This window comes from Akebia trifoliata, chromosome 3 (genome assembly GCF_017979445.1).
Source record: "Akebia trifoliata isolate Shusen 1 chromosome 3, ASM1797944v1, whole genome shotgun sequence".
NCBI lineage: Eukaryota > Viridiplantae > Streptophyta > Magnoliopsida > Ranunculales > Lardizabalaceae > Akebia > Akebia trifoliata.
In genome coordinates, this window is record NC_141377.1 from 46,205,203 (window position 1) to 46,224,126 (window position 18,924).

Genomic DNA, 18,924 nt, shown 5'->3' on the forward strand with positions numbered 1-18,924 from the left:
TCTGGTTCTTGGCTTGAAGATGTAGCTATGGATCCTGAATAGGATTTTATTGAACTTGTGGTACCTAGGACTTGAAATCTGTTGGACAAGTTACTTGGAGAGCCAAATTGGAGAGGATTAACTGGAGTTATCTTGGCTGGTGTGGTAGTTGCCATGGCATATGAACTCTTGGTTTTGGGTTTTATATGATTTTCACTCATCTTGTTTTCCTTGCAAAAATTCTCTGGTAAGAAAATCTGGTATAGAATTAGTTTCTCCTTTTATATATTCTATTTTGAAATCAAATATAGATAATATAGCTTGCCATCTTGCAAAAATATGTTTTGAAGCAATATTTTTAACATCTTTTTCTAAAACAAACTTTGCTGATTTGCAATCTATTTTTAAAACAAATTCTTGATTGAGTAAATCATCTTGAAATTTGGAGATGCATAAAACAATGGACAAAATTTTTTTTTTTGTGATTGTAGAATATTTTTATTGTGTAGGATTCCATATTCCTGAGGTATACCTTACCAATTGTTCTTGTTTTTTGTCTGTTTCTTGTTTTAATATTCCTCCATAACCTATATCACTTGCGTCAGTTTCTACTATTTTTAACAATTGTGGGTTTGGAATGTTTAAACAAGGTAATTCTTGTAATTTTATTTTTAATTGTTTAACAGCTTCTGTGTGCTCTTTAGTTCATTCTGACGCCTTTTTTCTTAGTATTTGAAATAAGGGTTTTGTTATGATATGAAGATTGGGGTAGAAGTCTCTTATATAATTTAAGCTTCCTAGGAATCTTTGTAACTGTTTTTTATCTTTTATCTCGTCGGAAAATTTGTTTGCAAATTGTAGTGACCTTTCTATTGGTATTATTGTTCCTTCTTTAATATTGTGTCCTAAGAATTTTATTTGAGTTTGAAACAAGACTATTTTTGGAGCGAATATAACTAGTCCGTTTAGTTTACTTGTATTGATAAAGGTCAGAATGTCCAAGAACCTTTAAGAAAGTCAAAAATTCAAAATGACAGAAATAATTAAGTCTTTGTCAAAATGCTTTATTTCTAGTGGGAAACCACTCAAAGGCAGCCGCCCATGTGCTGTTAGAGATAAGAAAGAATTTAAATAGTAACCTCTATGGAGATAAACAAGCCACCTGTCTTAGACAAACCCATCCATCTTAATCCCATCAACTTGATATCCTCCAAAAGTTGATCCCATCCAAAAACAAGCTTATCCTGACAAAAGAAATTCTTACTTTCAAAAAGAAAAACCCTATCAATCCAAAAGCAAGAGCCAAGTGTCAAAAGAATCCAGACCTCAAATAATTGCTCCCAATTTCATAAGTCTATAAAAGGAAGAGGAAACTCGGGAAGCAAGCATCCGAAAATCGAAAGAGAAACCCCAGCTTTCAACAACCTCCAAACAGTTTTAACCTTCAACCATTTTCAACCTTTTAGCCAATCATTCAAAGGAACCTTATCTTACCCTTTATCAAATCTTTCCCCAACTATTTACCATCTCCAAAAGGGAATACTATTTAGGTAATCTTTCAAAAGCTTTCTGTATTTTTCAATTTCTTACTTTTGTCTTATTCTAAGCAAGTATCATATTTTGTAAGCTACTTTGTAGGCAAGTTTGGTATTATTTTGTATATTACTTTGTTATTTCCTGCCTTATTTCCTATGCCTCGTTTTAATTACAACAAAAAAGAAAGATTAGAAATCCTGAAGATGTATTACCAAGAATTATTTAATATCCACATATCTTACACCAGAGAAAACAGACCAAGAAATGAAGAATATGAAGAAAATTATCAAAAGTTGTTTGAAATTATGCAAGAATATTTAAAGTTACTTTTACAATAAAAGGTTTATTTCAAAATTTGAAGTAGAACTCATTTCTTCTTTATCTTTAAAGATCCTGTGTAGAATGGTATATATATATATATATATGGGGTCAGTTCAAGGGCCATATGAGAAAACATATGAAAAAACAATGATTTTTCAAAATATGGGTTAGAGGTTTTGGATCAAGCTGATTTTTTGAGAGGATGGTCACTATGATGAAAAAATCATCCTCACAAAAAAATCAGCTCAATCAGAAATTTATAAATCCATCAAAAGTGATTTACAAATTATTGAAAAAAGTTGGTAAAAAATTGACGGTCCACATTCTAAATCACTTTTAATGGGGCTAGAAGTTTCAGATTGGACTGATTTTTTTTCGGATGATCTTCCCATCATAGAGATCATCCTCACAAAAAATCAGTTCAATCCAAAATTTCTAACCTATATTTTGAAAATTTATTAACGTGACATTGTTTTTACATATATTTTTTCATATGGCCCTTGATCCTGACCCTATATATATATATATATATTATATATATGAGGGTGGGGAGCACTCCTAAATTTAACAGTGGAACATAGTCTTTTAATTTTATTTTTGTATTTGGATGTCACAAGATGAGCTCACAGACCTTTAGTAAGATTTGAAATCTTACTAAACTAGTAAGACTAGACTACTCCACTCCTTCCCATTCCGTCTTGTATCAAAGACAAAACGCTCTTGTTGTAGGTTGTAACTTCCAAGATAACTAAGCCAGGACAAATGAATTTTTCTTTTTACGAATAATGCTGAAGTGACGTTAGGAAAGAGTCTCACATTGCACTTCGTAACGTAAAAGTGGATGGAACCATAAATGCTTCGGTCACTCTAACACGACTCTAATTCTTATCCAAATAGGGATAGCTACTTTTAGGTAAAAGGGGATCTTAATATTTTAAAATGCTTCATTTTAATTTAAAATAATTTATATATGCATCGAAAATGAAATGCAGACAAGTCGCAATTATATGTTTTAATTCTATGGACTTAAAAAAAAAAAAAAAAATTAAATGTTATTCTATAGAATTTTAATTTTAAATTTAGGTGTTAGGTGGAAGTTTAACTGTCCATTTAAAATAATTTGATAAGATTTAATTTTTTTTAATTAAATTTTTCAATGAAATCTAAAAGATTGTTGTGTTGGATTGTCAATTTGATATTCCGTTTGAATTCAAGGATCCTTAGTAAAATTTGATCTAGCTAGAATTCTAACTAATCGCAAATGGTGTCAGTATGAGTCACTTTTTAGTCTATACGGTAGTTGAGATACAACATCCAAGGACAGCCCATATGGCCATGCCATCAGTAAGGTAAATAAATAAAATTTTTATAAATGGCTACTTGGTCTCTCTAGATTCTCAATTATAAAAAGAGACGAAGAAACTCTAAAGGGAAAAAAAGTACTGAAAGCTAGACAGCCCATATGGCCATGACATCAGTAAGGTAAATAAATGGCTACTTGGTCTCTCTAGACTCTCAATTATAAAAGGAGAAGAAGAACTCTAAAGGAAAAAAAAGTACTGAAAGCTAGACAGCTACCCATGGATGTGCAACAAGTTCTTCACATGAATGGTGGAGAAAGAGAAATCAGCTATGCTAATAATTCCATACTTCAAGTCGCTCTCTCTCTCTCTCTCTCACACTCTCTCACTTATTTTTACCTTGTTGATTGCCAACCTATTGAGTTTTTTTTTTTTTTCTTTAAATGATTTGCATCATTTTGTTTGTTTGTTTACAGAGAACAGTAATAAACAAGGTGAAACCGATAATAGAAGAGACCACACTAAATCTATACAGCTTTGCCCTCCCTCAATGTCTGAGGATTGCAGAGTTAGGTTGCTCTTCAGGACCCAACACCCTATTAGCCATCTCTGAGATTATAGATACTATTTACATGGCATGCCACGGTTTGAATCGTCGGCCACCTGAATTCCAAATCTTCCTAAATGATCTTCCAGGAAATGATTTCAACAGCATCTTCAGGTCTCTGCCTAGTTTCTATGACAAACTCAAGAAAGAAAAAGGCCATGACTTCGGTCCGTGTTTCATAAATGGAATTCCTGGATCTTTCTATGAGAGGCTATTTCCAAATGAGACTCTGCACTTTGTTCACTCTTCTTATAGTCTCCATTGGCTCTCTCGTGTTCCTCAAGGGCTTGAGAGTGAAGCAGGCATGCCATTGAATAAGGGTAGTATATACTTGGCAAAGACGAGCCCTCCTAGCGTGCTTAAATCCTACTTGGACCAATTTCAATTGGACTTGTCGTTGTTTCTTAGATTACGGTCGGAAGAAATAATTCCTGGAGGGAGAATGGTTCTATCACTTCTGGGTAGAACAACTGATGATCCCACGACTGATGAAAATTCTACAGCTTGGAACTTGTTATCGTCCGCTCTCAATGCCATGGTCTTAGAGGTACATCAAATTCTAACCCTTTTTTTTATGATCACTGTTAAATCGTTGTTTCATATATATATATATATATATGGGTCAGGTTCAAACGACAATCATTTCTACACACATATAGACAACGTATTTTGTCTTATATGGACAAAAATATTTGGAATGGGCTGATTTTTTGTGAGGATGATCTTTGTGGTGAGGAGATCATCCTTGCCAAAAATCAGCTCATTATGAAACTCCTAGACCGTCCAATTTTTGTTGAAAAATTATAGACCGTCCAATTTTTGTAAATTAATTTTGATGGGGTTACAAGTTTTGGAATGGGATGATTTTTTGCCAGGATGATTCCCTCATCACAGAGATCATCCTCACAAAAAATCAACCCATTCCAAACATTTTTGCCCATATAAGACAAACACGTTGACTATATGTGTGTCGCAATGTGTGTTGCAGGAACCCGACCGTATATATATATATATATATGGGTCCCGTTCGCCACCCTTAGTTTTACCACACACTTTAACAAACGCGTTTTGTCTTACATGGGTTAGAAGTTTCGGAATGAGCTGATTTTTGGTGAGGATGATCTCTATGGTGAGGAGATCATCCTCACCAAAAATCAGCTCATTCCAAAACTTCTAACCCCATCAAAATTGATTTACAAAAAATGGACGGTCCACGATTTTTCAACGTGTAAACATGGGGCTAAACATTTCGGAATGGGCTGATTTTTGGGGAGGATGATCTTCTAATCATAGAGATCATCCTCACCAAAAATCAGCTCATTCCAAAACTTCTAACCCATGTAGGACAAAAAACGTTTGTTAAAGTGTGTGGTAAAACTTATGGTGCTGAACATTTCCCTATATCTATACATATATATATATGAGTTGCGTTATTACGACCCTCTTTGCAACCCCCTTTGCGACACACCTTTTTGTCTTATATGGGCAAAAATGTTTGGAATGGGCTGATTTTTTGTGAGGATGATCTCTATGGTGAGGGGATCATCCTGGCAAAAAATCAGCCCATTCCAAAACTTCTAGACCGTCCGATTTTTGTTGAAAAATTATAGACCGTCAAATTTTTGTAAATCAATTTTGATGGGGTTAGAAGTTTTGGAATGGGATGATTTTTTGCCAGGATGATCCCCTCACCATAGAGATCATCCTCACAAAAAATCAGCCCATTCCAAACATTTTTGCCCATATAAGACAAAAATGTGTGTCGCAAAGGGGGTCGCAAAGGGGGTCGTAATAACGTGACCCTATATATATATATATATATATATATATATATATATATATATATATATATATATATATATATATATATAGAGGGTCAAGTTCAATGGACAACCATTTCTACACACATATAGACAACGTGTTTTGTCTTATATGGGCAAAAATGTTTGGAATGGACTGATTTTTTGTGAGGATGATCTCTGTGATGAGGAGATCATCCTTGTCAAAAATCAGCTCATTATGAAACTTCTAGACCATCCAATTTTTGTTGAAAAATTATAGACCGTTCAATTTTTGTAAATCAATTTTGATGGGGTTACAAGTTTTGGAATGGGATGATTTTTTGCCAGGATGATCCCCTCATCACAGAGATCATCTTTGTCAAAAATCAGCTCATTATGAAACTTCTAGACCGTCCAATTTTTGTAAATCAATTTTGATGGGGTTACAAGTTTTGGAATGGGATGATTTTTTGCCAGGATGATCCCCTCATCACAGAGATCATCCTCACAAAAATCAGTCCATTCCAAACATTTTTGCCCATATAAGACAAAACACGTTGTCTATATGTGTGTAGAAATGGTTGTCCATTGAACCTGACCCTATATATATATATATATGGGTCAGGTTCAAGGGCCGTCTGAGAAACCGTCTAAGAAAACTTTCGACGGTAAATAAAATTTTAAAATATGGGTTAGAAATTTTGGATTGAGCTGATTTTTTGTGAGGATGATCTCTATGATGGGAAGATCATCCAAAAAAAAAAAAATCAGCTCAATCTGAAACTTCTAACCCCGTTAAAAGTGATTTAGAATGTGGACCGTCGATTTTTTACCACTTTTTATCACTAATTTGTAAATCACTTTTGATGGATTTACAAGTTTCTGATTGAGCTGATTTTTTGTGAGGATGATCTTCTCATCATAGTGACCATCCTTGCAAAAAATCAGCTCAATCCAAAACCTCTAACCCTTATTTTGAAAAACGAAAGTTTTCTTAGACGGTTTCTCAGACGGCCATTGAACCTGACCCTATATATATATATAGGGAAGGGATCAGTGGACAAATTTTCAAACCAACATCCATACAAATGATCGTGATTGTTGGATGCCGTTAGATCCAAGGGTGGATTTGATTTTAAACAGCCACTTAAGTCACATTTCTTTTAAGTTTTCTCTCTTTGCAACTACCTCCCCACTTATTTGTAATTATATCCCCGCTTATTTGCAAATCCTCAAAAGTCAAAATAAAACAAATCTCTCTCTCTCTCTTCTTCATCTCTTCTACGCACAATCCTAACAGTCTAATCTAAGCGAGATCGACCATTAAAGATGACGAAGTTTTCACCTCGTCTTTACTCTCACTCTTTTCCCTAACCCTAACGACTCAAAACCATTCACTCAAGCATCTTTTTGAACCCAGCTTGTTCTCCCCCTCTCTCTATCTCTAAGCATTACCCACATCAATCCCTCTATTTTGATTTCTCTTAGTCGAGGATTCTGCTCGATTTGGTCGATATTCTGAGTGTATTTAAAGAAATAGACAAAATATTTCACCATCTTGCTGAATAACGGGTTTAATGAAGTTGAAAATTTTACTTTTTTGGTCTAAAGGATAATGGCACATGTGATCATATGGGTTCATCATTTTGTTCTAAAGATGTTTTAAAGGATATTGGGAAGAATGGCTTCTATATAACCATACATAGTTTGTAAGCTTTAGAGACTAACAAGACCATAACAGAGAATAACCATTTTGGGGTGAGTGAAGTCGTTTGAGTGCACTCTCTTGAGATGAAGTTCTTGTTAGTCGTAGAGATCGCCTGAGAAATGTTAGGGTTAAAGAGAGAGAGAAAAGGTGAGGCGTCAGTCGATGATATGTGAACATAGAGAGTAAAGAGTTTAGGGCAGAGAGAGTGAAGAGGGGTCATGAAGATGTTTAATTTTTTTAAGGTATGTGCGGGGATGTAGTTGCAAATAGAGAAAATTTAAAAGAAACGTGACTGTTTTAAACGAGATCCACCGTTGGATCCGTGGACATTCAACGATCATGATCATTTGTATGGATGTTGGTCTCAGACTTTTTCTGTTGATCCCTTCCCATATATATATATATATGGCAAACATTTTGACAAAACATTTTTCAAAACATGGGTTAGAGGTTTTGGAATGGGCTGATTTTTGGTGAGGATGATCTCTACGGTGAGGAGATCATCATCACCAAAAATCAGCTCATTCCAAAACTTTTAACCCCATCAAAAATGATTTACAAAAAATGGACGGTCCACGATTTTTCAACTTGTAAACTAAGGCTAGAAGTTTTGGAATGGGCTGATTTTTGGTGAGGATGATCTACTCACCGTAGAGATCATCCTCACCAAAATTAGCCCATTCCAAAACCTCTAACCCATTTTTTGAAAAATGTTTTGCCAAAATGTTTGTTGCTGAACGGGACCCTATATATATATTATAATATATATATATATATATATGGGTCGGGTTCTTACAACCCCTATTACGACTCACATTACGACACACCGTTTTGTCTTATATGGGCAAAAATGTTTGGAATGGGCTGATTTTTTGTGAGGATGATCTCTATGGTGAGGAGATTATCCTTGCCAAAAATCAGCTCATTATGAAACTTCTAGTCCCATGTTTACAAGTTGAAAAATTTTAGACCGTCCAATTTTTGTAAATCAATTTTGATGGGGTTAGAAATTTTGGGTTGGGATGATTTTTTGCCAGGATGATCCCCGAATCACAGAGATCATCCTCACAAAAAATCAGCCCATTCCAAACATTTTTGCCCATATAAGACAAATGGTGAGTCGTAATATGAGTCGTAATAGGGTCCGTAATAACGCTATTCTATATATATATATGGGGGCGGTTCATGGGACATATGGAAAAACAATGGTTTTTCCAAATATAGGTTACAAGTTTTGAATTGAGCTGATTTTTTGCCGATCAAGGGACATATATTAAATATGGGATCAATGGAAACCATTAATTTTACATATGTTACATGGAACAGATCAAGGGACATATGTAAAAACAATGTAACATTAATAAATTTTCAAAATATGGGCTAGAATTTTAAGATTAAGCTGATTTTTTTGTGCAAATGATCTCTATGATGGGAAGATCATCTAAAAAAAATCAGTCAAATTTGAAACTTCTAACCCCATTAAAAGTGATTTAGAACGTGGACCGTCTATTTTTTACCAACCATTTGTAAGTCACTTTTGATAGATTTAGAAGTTTCAAATTGAGCTGATTTTTTGTGAGGATGATCTTCTCATCATAGTGACCATTCTTGCAAAAAATCAGTTCAATCCAAATCCTCTAACCCATATTTTGAAAAAACCATTGCTTTTACATATGTCCCATGAACAACCCCATATATATATATATATATATATATATATATATATATATATATATATAGGGCCAAGTTTCGTGTATACACATATCTAGTCGTATATCTACAATGTGTTTTGTCCATAGTTAGTAAATTTAAGAGTTCGACAAATAATACTCTTCCCGATCAAAATTGCCGTTCGTTTCAAAGATTCAGATTAATTAGCGGATCTTGGAATCCCAACGAATAGATCACGATTCGAATGTATGTTCCGTAAGTATTTTAATAAAATACTTTTTATTTTCCTGCTCTCGGTTTTCACTTCAAAACTCAAGAGAAAGGAAAAAAAAAACCCTAAGGGTATGTTTGATTGCATGGAAAGTCACTTTCCATGGAATTTGAAATCCATGGAAAATTAGTTGTGGAAAATAGGTAGGGTTGGAAAATCAAATTCCATTGTTTGATTTCACTTGGATAAAATCATGGAAAAAATATGAGAAAAAATAAGAAGAGGAGAAGGAGGATGTGGCGACGACGAGGGCGACGGTGGCGGCGACGACGAGGACGACGGTGACGGCGACGACGGCGGCGGTGGCGGTGGCTGCTACGACGACGATGGTGGAGGCGGTGGCGGCGACGACGACGGTCACTACGTCACAAATTGTTAAAAACGACTAAATAATGCGGGAAAAACGACGGACTAAAGCCGTCGTTTATATACGACGGTTTTCACCAATTGTTTAACCCTTAATGACGATTATAATAATCGTTTATTAACAACTAATTTAATCCGTCATTTAATTAGTAAAAAATTACTATTGCCACACCAAAGTTTACTAATGTTACATCGTTTGGTGTGGTGTTAATAAAATGTGAGTACTACTATTGCCGCACCAACCTTTACCAAACCAAAATTTCGATCTCTTCTCTGTATCTTCTTCTCAAAGACAACTTAGAAATCATTTTCGATTTCTTCTCTGTTCTTCTTCCTCTAAAAAAACCCTAGAGTTTTAACGAATCCCATTTTCGATTTCTTCTCGATTTCTTTTCTCGCGAGTTTGAGTTTCGGACTTACGAAACCAGGCGAGGTTCGCGCGGTAGTTCTCTCTCTCCATTTGAGAATGATCTGTATCTATTTCTTTAATTTAAGCTAGGTTTTGCTTGAATAATGGAGATTTCTTCTTTACTTTTATTTCTTCGCAGATCTCAAAGTTCTGTTACGGATTCTGCGATTCCAGTATTGATTCGAAGGTTCGCTCATTAATTTGCATTTCTACTATTTGTTTAAGGTTTAAAATCTTGAGGCATTGTTTCAATTAGTAGAAAAACCAAAAGAGTCTTGGTTGAATCATTTCAAAACAATTTGAAACATCTTGAGAACTGGAATGTTCCAGTGTTTTGGGTTAATGTTTCATTCTGATCTTGGCCAAAACTTACTTCCATTAAGATTTTGGGTATCAACATTATGATTCTGAATTATATTCGCTATTTGTTCGTAACCAGATTCACCTTATTTGGTTGATATATGATTTTGAATTATATTCGCTATTTGTTCGTAACCAGATTCACCTTAATTGGTTGATCATTACATGAGTCCTATTAGTGTTTGGATGTCCTCCAAATTGCTTATAAATTTTACACACCTCTCACAATTTCCCTTAATGCTGTGTTTGGATTGAGAGAAATTTAGAGAAAAGAAGAGTTTGTGGTGGAGATTGGTGAGAAAGTTGGATGGTTTTGGTGGCCTGAAATGACAATTTGTTTTTTCTTTTTTTCTATGAATTAGGGTGGTGTTAGCAAATCTTGGTGTTGCTATAGAATCGTTATTTTTTTATTTTATTTTATTTTCTAGTGTGTTTATGACATGGTATCTAATCGCTATTTTGTTTGTTAGGTGCCACACTCCTGGCTTGGTTGTAATCTATGTTGTTGCAATCCTGTTGCATGATGTCTCATGAGCATTTTATCAAAGTCATGTTCAAACTCATCTTTCCAAATATCCTCACATTAGTGTAAACAACTATGATTTACAAGTCTCATACCTTCATTTCGATAAATGTCTAAAAGATACATATACTTTTATTAAATTGATTCAAATTGAATAAAGATCAATCCAAAATTATTGAGTTTCAAAATCAGAATAAATCAAATCCAGAAAAAATACATCTTTTTCTATAAGCAAGCAAGTTTTTGATTAGAAATCAGTAAATGAGGTTAATTTTGAATTCAAGTCATGGTATCAACACCCATAGCATCTAACCAATTTAGCAAACGAGCACCTTTAACTTGGAACAATACACATCATAATTGATCGGGTCAAAACTAATTGGTAGATCCAATGGGATTTGAGCCTAGTAAAATTCTTAAACTGATTCGCTGGACCAATTCATTGTAGTGACTGCACTTTTAAAATTGAAAATGTGAGTTTGACCGATGTCAAGGATACAATTTCCATTTTAAATACATTGAATCAACTAACTTTGTTTCTATATCTGTTTTGAACACATTGAACAAGTTGAAACTTGTTTTTATTTCTGTTTTAAAACTCATTGAACCAGCTGAAAATTGCTTTTATTTCTGTTTTGAACAAATTGAACCAACTGAACTTACATATCTTTGAATGATACATTTTGAGACACAAACACATTGGATCAATTAAACTTGAAATGGTGGTTTCTCTGAATTTAGGACCTCATATTTAAGTTGTACAGAATTGAAAAGTATGGTGGAGGTTTTCCCCATTAATGTCTTGTTATGATCAAGTATGGGATTATGGGATAAAGCATGGATGATGATGATGATGAAATTTATTGTTATGATACACTTTAGCATTATTGTTATTATAGTTGATTGGCAGAATTGGCTTGATTTACTGTTTTTCTACAGAAACCAAAACTAATCTAGGGGTATGCCCCCCTAACACATTGTACACTATTTCTCTTTAGTGGAGCTATGGATAGCATTAATTAGGAATTTTATTTGTAGTTATGCTTCCATGTATTTCTCAATTGTATGTGTCTGTATCATTTTCCTTTTAAGGATCTATATTGGCATTTTGTGCTCAATTGATATTGAGCTAACATGGCAGTGTTCCTGGAACAATAGATTTTTTAGCTTTAGAAGACACTGTCACGTCAGCACAATATTGAGTGCAGTGTCGTGGAGCATAGTCAGTTCAACATTTTCCTTGTCATGTGCATAATGTGAGTTCATACATAGGTTGAGATTTTATACGTATCTCAACAATGTGAACTTCCTTTTCATCTTCTTTATCTTCTTCGCTTCCATGATCTCCACGAAGGTCTGGTATGTGATTTTGTCCTCAAATCAATTTGCCAAGTGCGGTTAGGTTGTCAAGAGTCAGCATCCCGATTGCTTCTGTAGCTGGTCTTCCATCAGATAGGTAGATTGCTGCTATTTGTGGAATGGTGGCTAGAATATTAACTTCTCTAGGTTTGTCTTCATGCCTATACTTCTTTACAGTCACACCTTGACCATAAATTTCCTGGGTCTGAATGATACATGTCTTAGAATGGTGGACGGTCCACCAGTTGTCATGAGAGCTAACTACTGCTTTAACAAGATCACTAACCAGACCAGCTTGGTGAGCCTGAAAGTCATGGTGATCAATTTTGACTTTTCTAACTATGACGTCATAATTGAACATTTTTTCATCACTTATTCGAACGAGAGTGAAAGGTTTCTCATTCATGACGGTTAAGATTGTTATCCAAACTGGATAGCGTCCCTTTAGTATGACTCTTAAGGATTTTTCGTATTTCAGGAACAAAAAGGTCTAGAAGAGTGTCATCACAAATTTTGATGCTGTCTTTGGAATTTTGATATATAGGTTCATACATAGGTTGAGTTCATACATAATTTTCACACAAAATCATGGGAATTAGCTTCAGAGTTTGAATGCGCTACATGGGTCGGGTCTGTTGACTCGACCGTGTAAATGCAAAATCTAATAGTTGAGATTTTATATGTATCTCAACAATGTGAACCATGTTCATTGTGTCTAAGCTTGCAGGCAGAATTCTCAGCCAATACAAGCATATTGTATATTGATTTAGCTTCTGTGGAGAAAGTTGCATCAAGTAAAAATGGCACCTGTTTACTAGGAATGGTGCTTAAAATTAGAACACCTAATTTGTCCAATGTTCCTCTTTGAGACAGGGAGTCTTTAAGCTTTATGAGTTGCTATGTGTGTTTGCTATGGTGGAATAATTACAATGAACATCTTTTTTTTTTTTTAAATATCGAAAATGGTACTTACTAAATCCAAGTTATTTGAAAATTATTTATTCTGTTTTTTTTTTTTTTTTCCTCGATCATCTTGTTGTAAGTTAATGTTCTTCCATGAATTATGCTGCAACTAGAAAACAAAAAAAATCAAGTTTTCCAAATAAACTGATATTCCCCTTCAAACTGCTAAGATGTTAAAGAAAAGCATGTGCCCTAAATTTCATGTTCATATCAAACCAATAACATTAAAAACCTCCCCACTTTTAATTAATTAAATTTTGGATTATATCCTTCAATGGTAGTATTTGATGATAATGTGTGCTTCCTAAGATTCACCATCATCATGGAAAACATGTAGATGAGGGTAATTGGATCGAAACACTCAAGATATAGGGTCCATATATATAGGAAATAGTACCCCAAAATAAGTATAAACAGATATATAGATAGGAGACTACATTTGTTATCTATCAAATGCACACACGTGAAACGAGTCCGACTTTGAAGCAGAGCAGGCCTTTTCAAAATTTTGAAGGGAAACCCTCCCCGTTATAAGATACGTGGCATTTTGTATTTATTTCATGCCCCTAGATTTCCACCAAAATTTGGAATACCTCCTTGGAAATACCAGTGTAAACCAATGGAGAGGGTTGTTTCAAAATTTTCAAGGGTCCTGCTCGCTTCAAAGTTTTTCCCATGGATACTAGAGGCACATAACATCTAAACTAGTAACACAAAAATAAAAAGTTTCTCATTTTATCCTTCTATGAAGAAGGTTATGAGTTCAAATTTTGTCTAGGAGCATTTTAGACAGACCAATAAATCAGATGACATTCTAAAAGACAACTTTGAGCAGAGTCAGAAAATTATATAATTAGTTCCATTATAGTCTGTTCAAAATATATTTCATTCTTCTGATTCATTAACCTTCCACAATCTGAGTATTTTGATACTTTATAGCAGCTGTTCTGATTCATCAGTCTGCCATGTAGCTATTGCTAGAGTATGACGGCCACCACACGCGACAAGCTTAGCACACCAACATCCTCCGCCACTGCTACTCAGCTTCCTAGGTTGTGGAAGGTTAATGGGTACATCCATAGGGTGACCAGTGGTTACTTTTCTCCCACATCCAAGACATCCATGGTCTCCACGTCCAAGAAAGATAGACGTTGGTTTTGATTTCTACAAGTCAAGTGAAGTGAAGTTGGTAGAAATTTTTTGAAAACTACTTTAAACATTGGGATGTGGATTAAAATCGACTCCTTGAAAATGGGGCATGTTGGACTATGATTGCACATGTAAAATTTGAAGGAAAATGGTTTCCATTTGCAAAATGTAAATTTTTGTGTTTTTGGTGTATTTATTTATTTGGTTAGATTTCAATTTTCTGTTCAATAAAAATTGTCATTTTCTTTTCAGGTGAAAAATATTAAAAATGACAAATAATAGTGGCTAAATTTGGAAAAAAGAAAAAAAAAAAAAAAAGTGTCAAAAAAAACGACGGCTTTAAGCCGTCGTTTATATGTATTAATTAAATTTAAATTCGACTAAAAAAATGACGGGTTTGGGCCGTCGTTTTATTTTGACAGATCATGACCGTCGTTTTTTACGACACTTTGTTGACACGTGCCAACCGTCGTTCACTAAAAACGACATCGTTATTTACAACGGCTCTTGCAACGGCGGGGACCGTCATTTTTCTTAAAAAACGACGGCTTTGGCCCGTCGTTTTTTGTAAAATATGACGTAGTGGGTGGCGGCGGCGACGATGAAGGTAAGTGAGGAAAATGGGGGGAGAACTTGGTGGTGGTGGCGGAGGAGGTGGGGGATGGAGAAGAAGAAAAAGAAGAAGAGAGAGAGAGAAGGTGGTCGGAGACGGAGCCGACGACGACGGCGATGGTGACGACGGCGATGACGACGACGGCAAGGTTAGTGTAATGGTGGTGGTGGTGGTAGGGAATAATTGATGATGGAAAACATGGGTGGATTTCATTTTCCCACCCATATGGGTGGGAAAGTGAAATCCATGATTTAGTGAACTTTTTGAATGAGGTGGAAAATGAATTCCATTTCCATGTGCAATCAAACACTTGAAAAATGTCATTTTCCATGGAAATTGATTTTCCATGTGCAATCAAACATACCCTAAGTTGAAAATTGCCCCCACAAAAATAATTAATCTTAAACAACTTGGGGAGCTTCTAGAATACGTTGATGATAATCGTGAAGAGCTTGAAAATGAATACAAAATTATACTTAATCGTGAAGATATTCTTTTTGACGAGTTATTTGGTCTATTTACTTTGCATTAATAACTTTTTAAAAACAACAAGAAATTTCATTTTGAATTTAATTAGGTCATGAGACACGATAATTTTGACATTAATTAGTATATTATGTTTTATACTTTTCATTTATATTGATTATTAGATAGATTAAAACTAAATCTTTAATTATGAGTATATATTTTATTCGATGAATGTGATTGTAGATTGTTTACTTAAGATATTTTTAATTTAAGTATTGATAATTTGATTAATAAATTAGAATTGTTAGGTTATATCATATGTTATATATATATATATTATATAGATATATATATCTAAATTTTTGAAAGTTTTAAAATTTGTTGGATCCGAATCATTATCAAATTATTTCTGTATCGTATTTTTTACTGTCCTACGTTTTTTAATCGAATTTTTGAGCGAATCGGTGCACCGCTTTTCCGAATGGTACCCAATTTATTTTCGTATCATTTTTTTTCCTATCCGCCGAATTCCTAACTATGGTTTTATCTTATGTGGGCTAAAAGTTTCAGATTGACCTAATTTTTGGTAAGGATGATCTTTATGAGGAGATCACCCTCACCAAAAATCAACTAATTCTAAAATTTCTAACATTATATTTATGAGTTGAAGAATCGCGAATCGTCCACTTTTTGTAAATCACTTTTGATGAGGTTAATAGTTTCGGATTGAGCTGATTTCATAAATATGGGGTTAGAAGTTTTATAATTAGCTGATTTTTGATGAGGATGATCTACTCGTTATAAAGATCATCCTCATACAAAATCAGCTCAATTTGAAACTTTTAGCCTATATAGGACAAAACGCATTGTAGATATATGAGTAGTTATATGTGTACACGTTTTATATATATATTGAAATTGCTTAATTAATTCATGCAGGGACTTGTGGATGAGGCAAAATTGGACTCCTTCAACCTTCCATTTTATAATGCTTCTGCTAAAGAAATAAGGAACCTAATTGAGTCTGAAGGATCATTTAAACTCGATCGGTTGGAGATTTTTGAACTTGATTGGGATGTTAACATTGGAAGATGATGATAAAGGAGACAAATTCAGTAGGGGCCAAAGCGTAGCGAGGAGTATAAGAGCTGTGGTAGAGTCAATGCTGGTGAGTCACTTTGGAGAGGCAATCATGGATGATTTGTTCTATAGGTTCATGGAGAACACGATCGAGCTCCTAATGAAAGGAGAAGCCAAGTACGATAATGTCGTCGTCTCCCTCACAAAGAAATAAAAAATATCCTGAGCTGTTCCTATATTTTACTATAATAATGCTTTGTTCAAATGTGGAACGTGACATGGTGCCACTAGTGATTTCTATATATAGATATTATCTCATTCTGAAAAAAATTTATGAAATAAAATGAAGTTTACATGGTCTGTTTCTTGTTTGTCTTATTCAAATTTAAGAATCAAATGAAATTGAGAATACTAATTTCATTTCAACGTACATATGCAAAATATATATATATTTTTTTAAATAGTACTCGTGTGGCTCACTACAAAGACACTTACCAGATTTGTTAATATTATATATGGTGTTGGTTTTCTACACCTAGATACTGCTTTAACCCACTGTACTTGTAGGTGTATGCAACAAAAAATCGTATGCTAGTTTCACCCATTGATTTATTTTAAAATAAACACTAGCCCTATCCAACCTTTCAAATTTTTTTCGTAAATACATACCGAACATTTTCAAAAAGATTTGGTAATAACAAATCGAATGCTTTTCACATGGGATATTGTGTAAGGAATTGTTCGGTATGTAACTACTGATCTAAGAAAGATTAATTCAATAGAAATATACGAAAAAACACGCTAGCATATGGTAGGTACGTACCGAATAATTTTTCATGGGGTTCCCATTAGGAAAAAATGCATTCAATATGTACCTACCGAAATAGTTTTGATGAGTTTGATCCTGATTTACCGAAAGTATTTAATTTTTATTTTTTATACAAACGATAAAGATAAAATCGATTTTTAACATGGTTCATTTGCAAAATGATTAAAACAATTCAAAGAATGAAAGATGATGAAAATAAATGATACAAACTCACTTCAATCTATCAAAATGTTTAATTATTCCAAATAATAGTATTAAAAAAATCAGGTTTTAATTAATAATGTCCCACAAATGGATCAAAACACGATCGTTTAATGAATCTCCGAAGAGAAATTAGTTGATAATGTTGATACGACTGAACTTTGATAGATTTTTCGATAGGGTTTGATATGCTTCAAATCAGGGGGGTGGGGCGGGGGGTGAGATTGCATTTGTTCGGTGAGTGTTAATTGGTAAAACATAAGAAACCCAAAAATGGTATTTGCATACCTAAGCATTATTGACATTTATCATTCAATATATAAAAGGGTATTTACTTACTCCTGTAAAGAACTATTCGGTATGTATCTATCGTATAATAACGTATTTTTCAATATATTTCTATCAAATTTATTGTTCTTAGATCAGTAGTTATATACCAAATAATTTTTTACAAGAGATCCCATGTGAAAAGCATTCGGTATGTTATTACTTAACATTTTGAAATGTTTGGTATGTATTTATTAAAAAATATTGAAACATTCTATAGGTTACTATTTGTTTTAGAATAAATCGATGAGTGAAACTAACAGACAATTTTTGGTTGCATACACCCAAAAGTACAATGGGTTAGAGCAACTCCACCCGGTCTTTATATCTCTATATTTAGAGATAGAGACCTCGGAACCTAACTCCAACCTATCTCTAAATTTCTAACACACCCTCTACATTACTATTCACATCTCTAGAATTGGAGATAAAAAATAAAATAAAATAAAATAGAGATGGTCTCTATTTCACTATTCATCTCGTACAAATACCAGTTGTGTCCCCATCATTTTACATAAATGCCATTCTTGAATTCTCTTTTTCAATAAAAATATGTTTTAAATATAATTTTTGTCTCTTATTTATTTTCAATTATTATTATTTAATATTTATAAAAAGATTTTAAAACTCAGATTTTATCAATTGGTCGACCAAATTCAACAAAAAATTGTAATAAAAAATAGTTTAATCATGAATATTCATTTTTTTTTGTTTTTGTTTGAAATAAATGAAATTAATTTAAATGTATATAACTCATTCAAACAACTTCAACAGTTGTTTCCTAATGATTATAATTAAAAAAAAAAAAATACTACATTCAATCAAATAGAAATCTAAACAAAAGTAGTACTTTTCATTAGTGGAAATATTTAAATTGGGGTGCAATAAGTAAAGTTGGGTTGCCAATAGAAAGCTTTATTATTTGTTTTATATTTAACTTAGGGGTAATAAGAAAAGTTGGGTTGCCAATAGTAAGTTTATTATTTTAAATTATGTGAATAGTGAAATAGAGACATGAATAGTGATTTAGAGGGTGGACCTGTTGGAGTTCGTTTAGGTTTGGAGGAGATCATCTTCTCAATAATGAGAGAATATGCCACTA

The 18,924-nt window shown here is 33.6% G+C and overlaps 1 protein-coding gene across 6 annotated transcripts; it reads left to right on the top strand.

The window, feature by feature from the left end:
* The first annotated feature begins 3,254 nt into the window (after window positions 1-3,254).
* LOC147407381 (S-adenosyl-methionine 4-1-methyl-2-pyrrolidinyl-3-oxobutanic acid methyltransferase-like) lies at window positions 3,255-16,825 on the top strand. 6 transcript variants are annotated; one of them, XM_086435922.1, is made up of 5 exons: window positions 3,255-3,268; window positions 3,386-3,491; window positions 3,614-4,291; window positions 10,090-10,137; window positions 16,325-16,825. In XM_086435922.1, the coding sequence occupies exons 2-5, from the start codon at window positions 3,417-3,419 to the stop codon at window positions 16,478-16,480; spliced, it is 957 nt and encodes a 318-aa protein (XP_086292048.1). In that variant the 5' UTR covers window positions 3,255-3,268; window positions 3,386-3,416; the 3' UTR covers window positions 16,481-16,825. The 6 variants fall into 6 exon arrangements, with proteins under 6 accessions (XP_086292048.1, XP_086292047.1, XP_086292050.1 ...); XM_086435921.1 differs by lacking the exon at window positions 3,255-3,268 and having other exon boundaries at window positions 3,289-3,491; XM_086435924.1 differs by lacking the exons at window positions 3,255-3,268; window positions 16,325-16,825 and adding an exon at window positions 14,127-14,520 and having other exon boundaries at window positions 3,290-3,491.
* The last annotated feature ends 2,099 nt before the right edge of the window (window positions 16,826-18,924 follow it).

What these genes read in the sequence shown, in the direction of transcription:
- LOC147407381 (XM_086435922.1), top strand. Translation starts at nt 3,417, where the DNA reads ATGGATGTGCAACAAGTTCTTCACATGAATGGTGGAGAAAGAGAAATC. An exon ending in CTAATAATTCCATACTTCAA is followed by an intron (nt 3,492 to 3,613) that starts GTCGCTCTCTCT and finishes GTTTGTTTACAG; the next exon opens with AGAACAGTAATAAACAAGGT. An exon ending in TCAATGCCATGGTCTTAGAG is followed by an intron (nt 4,292 to 10,089) that starts GTACATCAAATT and finishes ATTTCTTCGCAG; the next exon opens with ATCTCAAAGTTCTGTTACGG.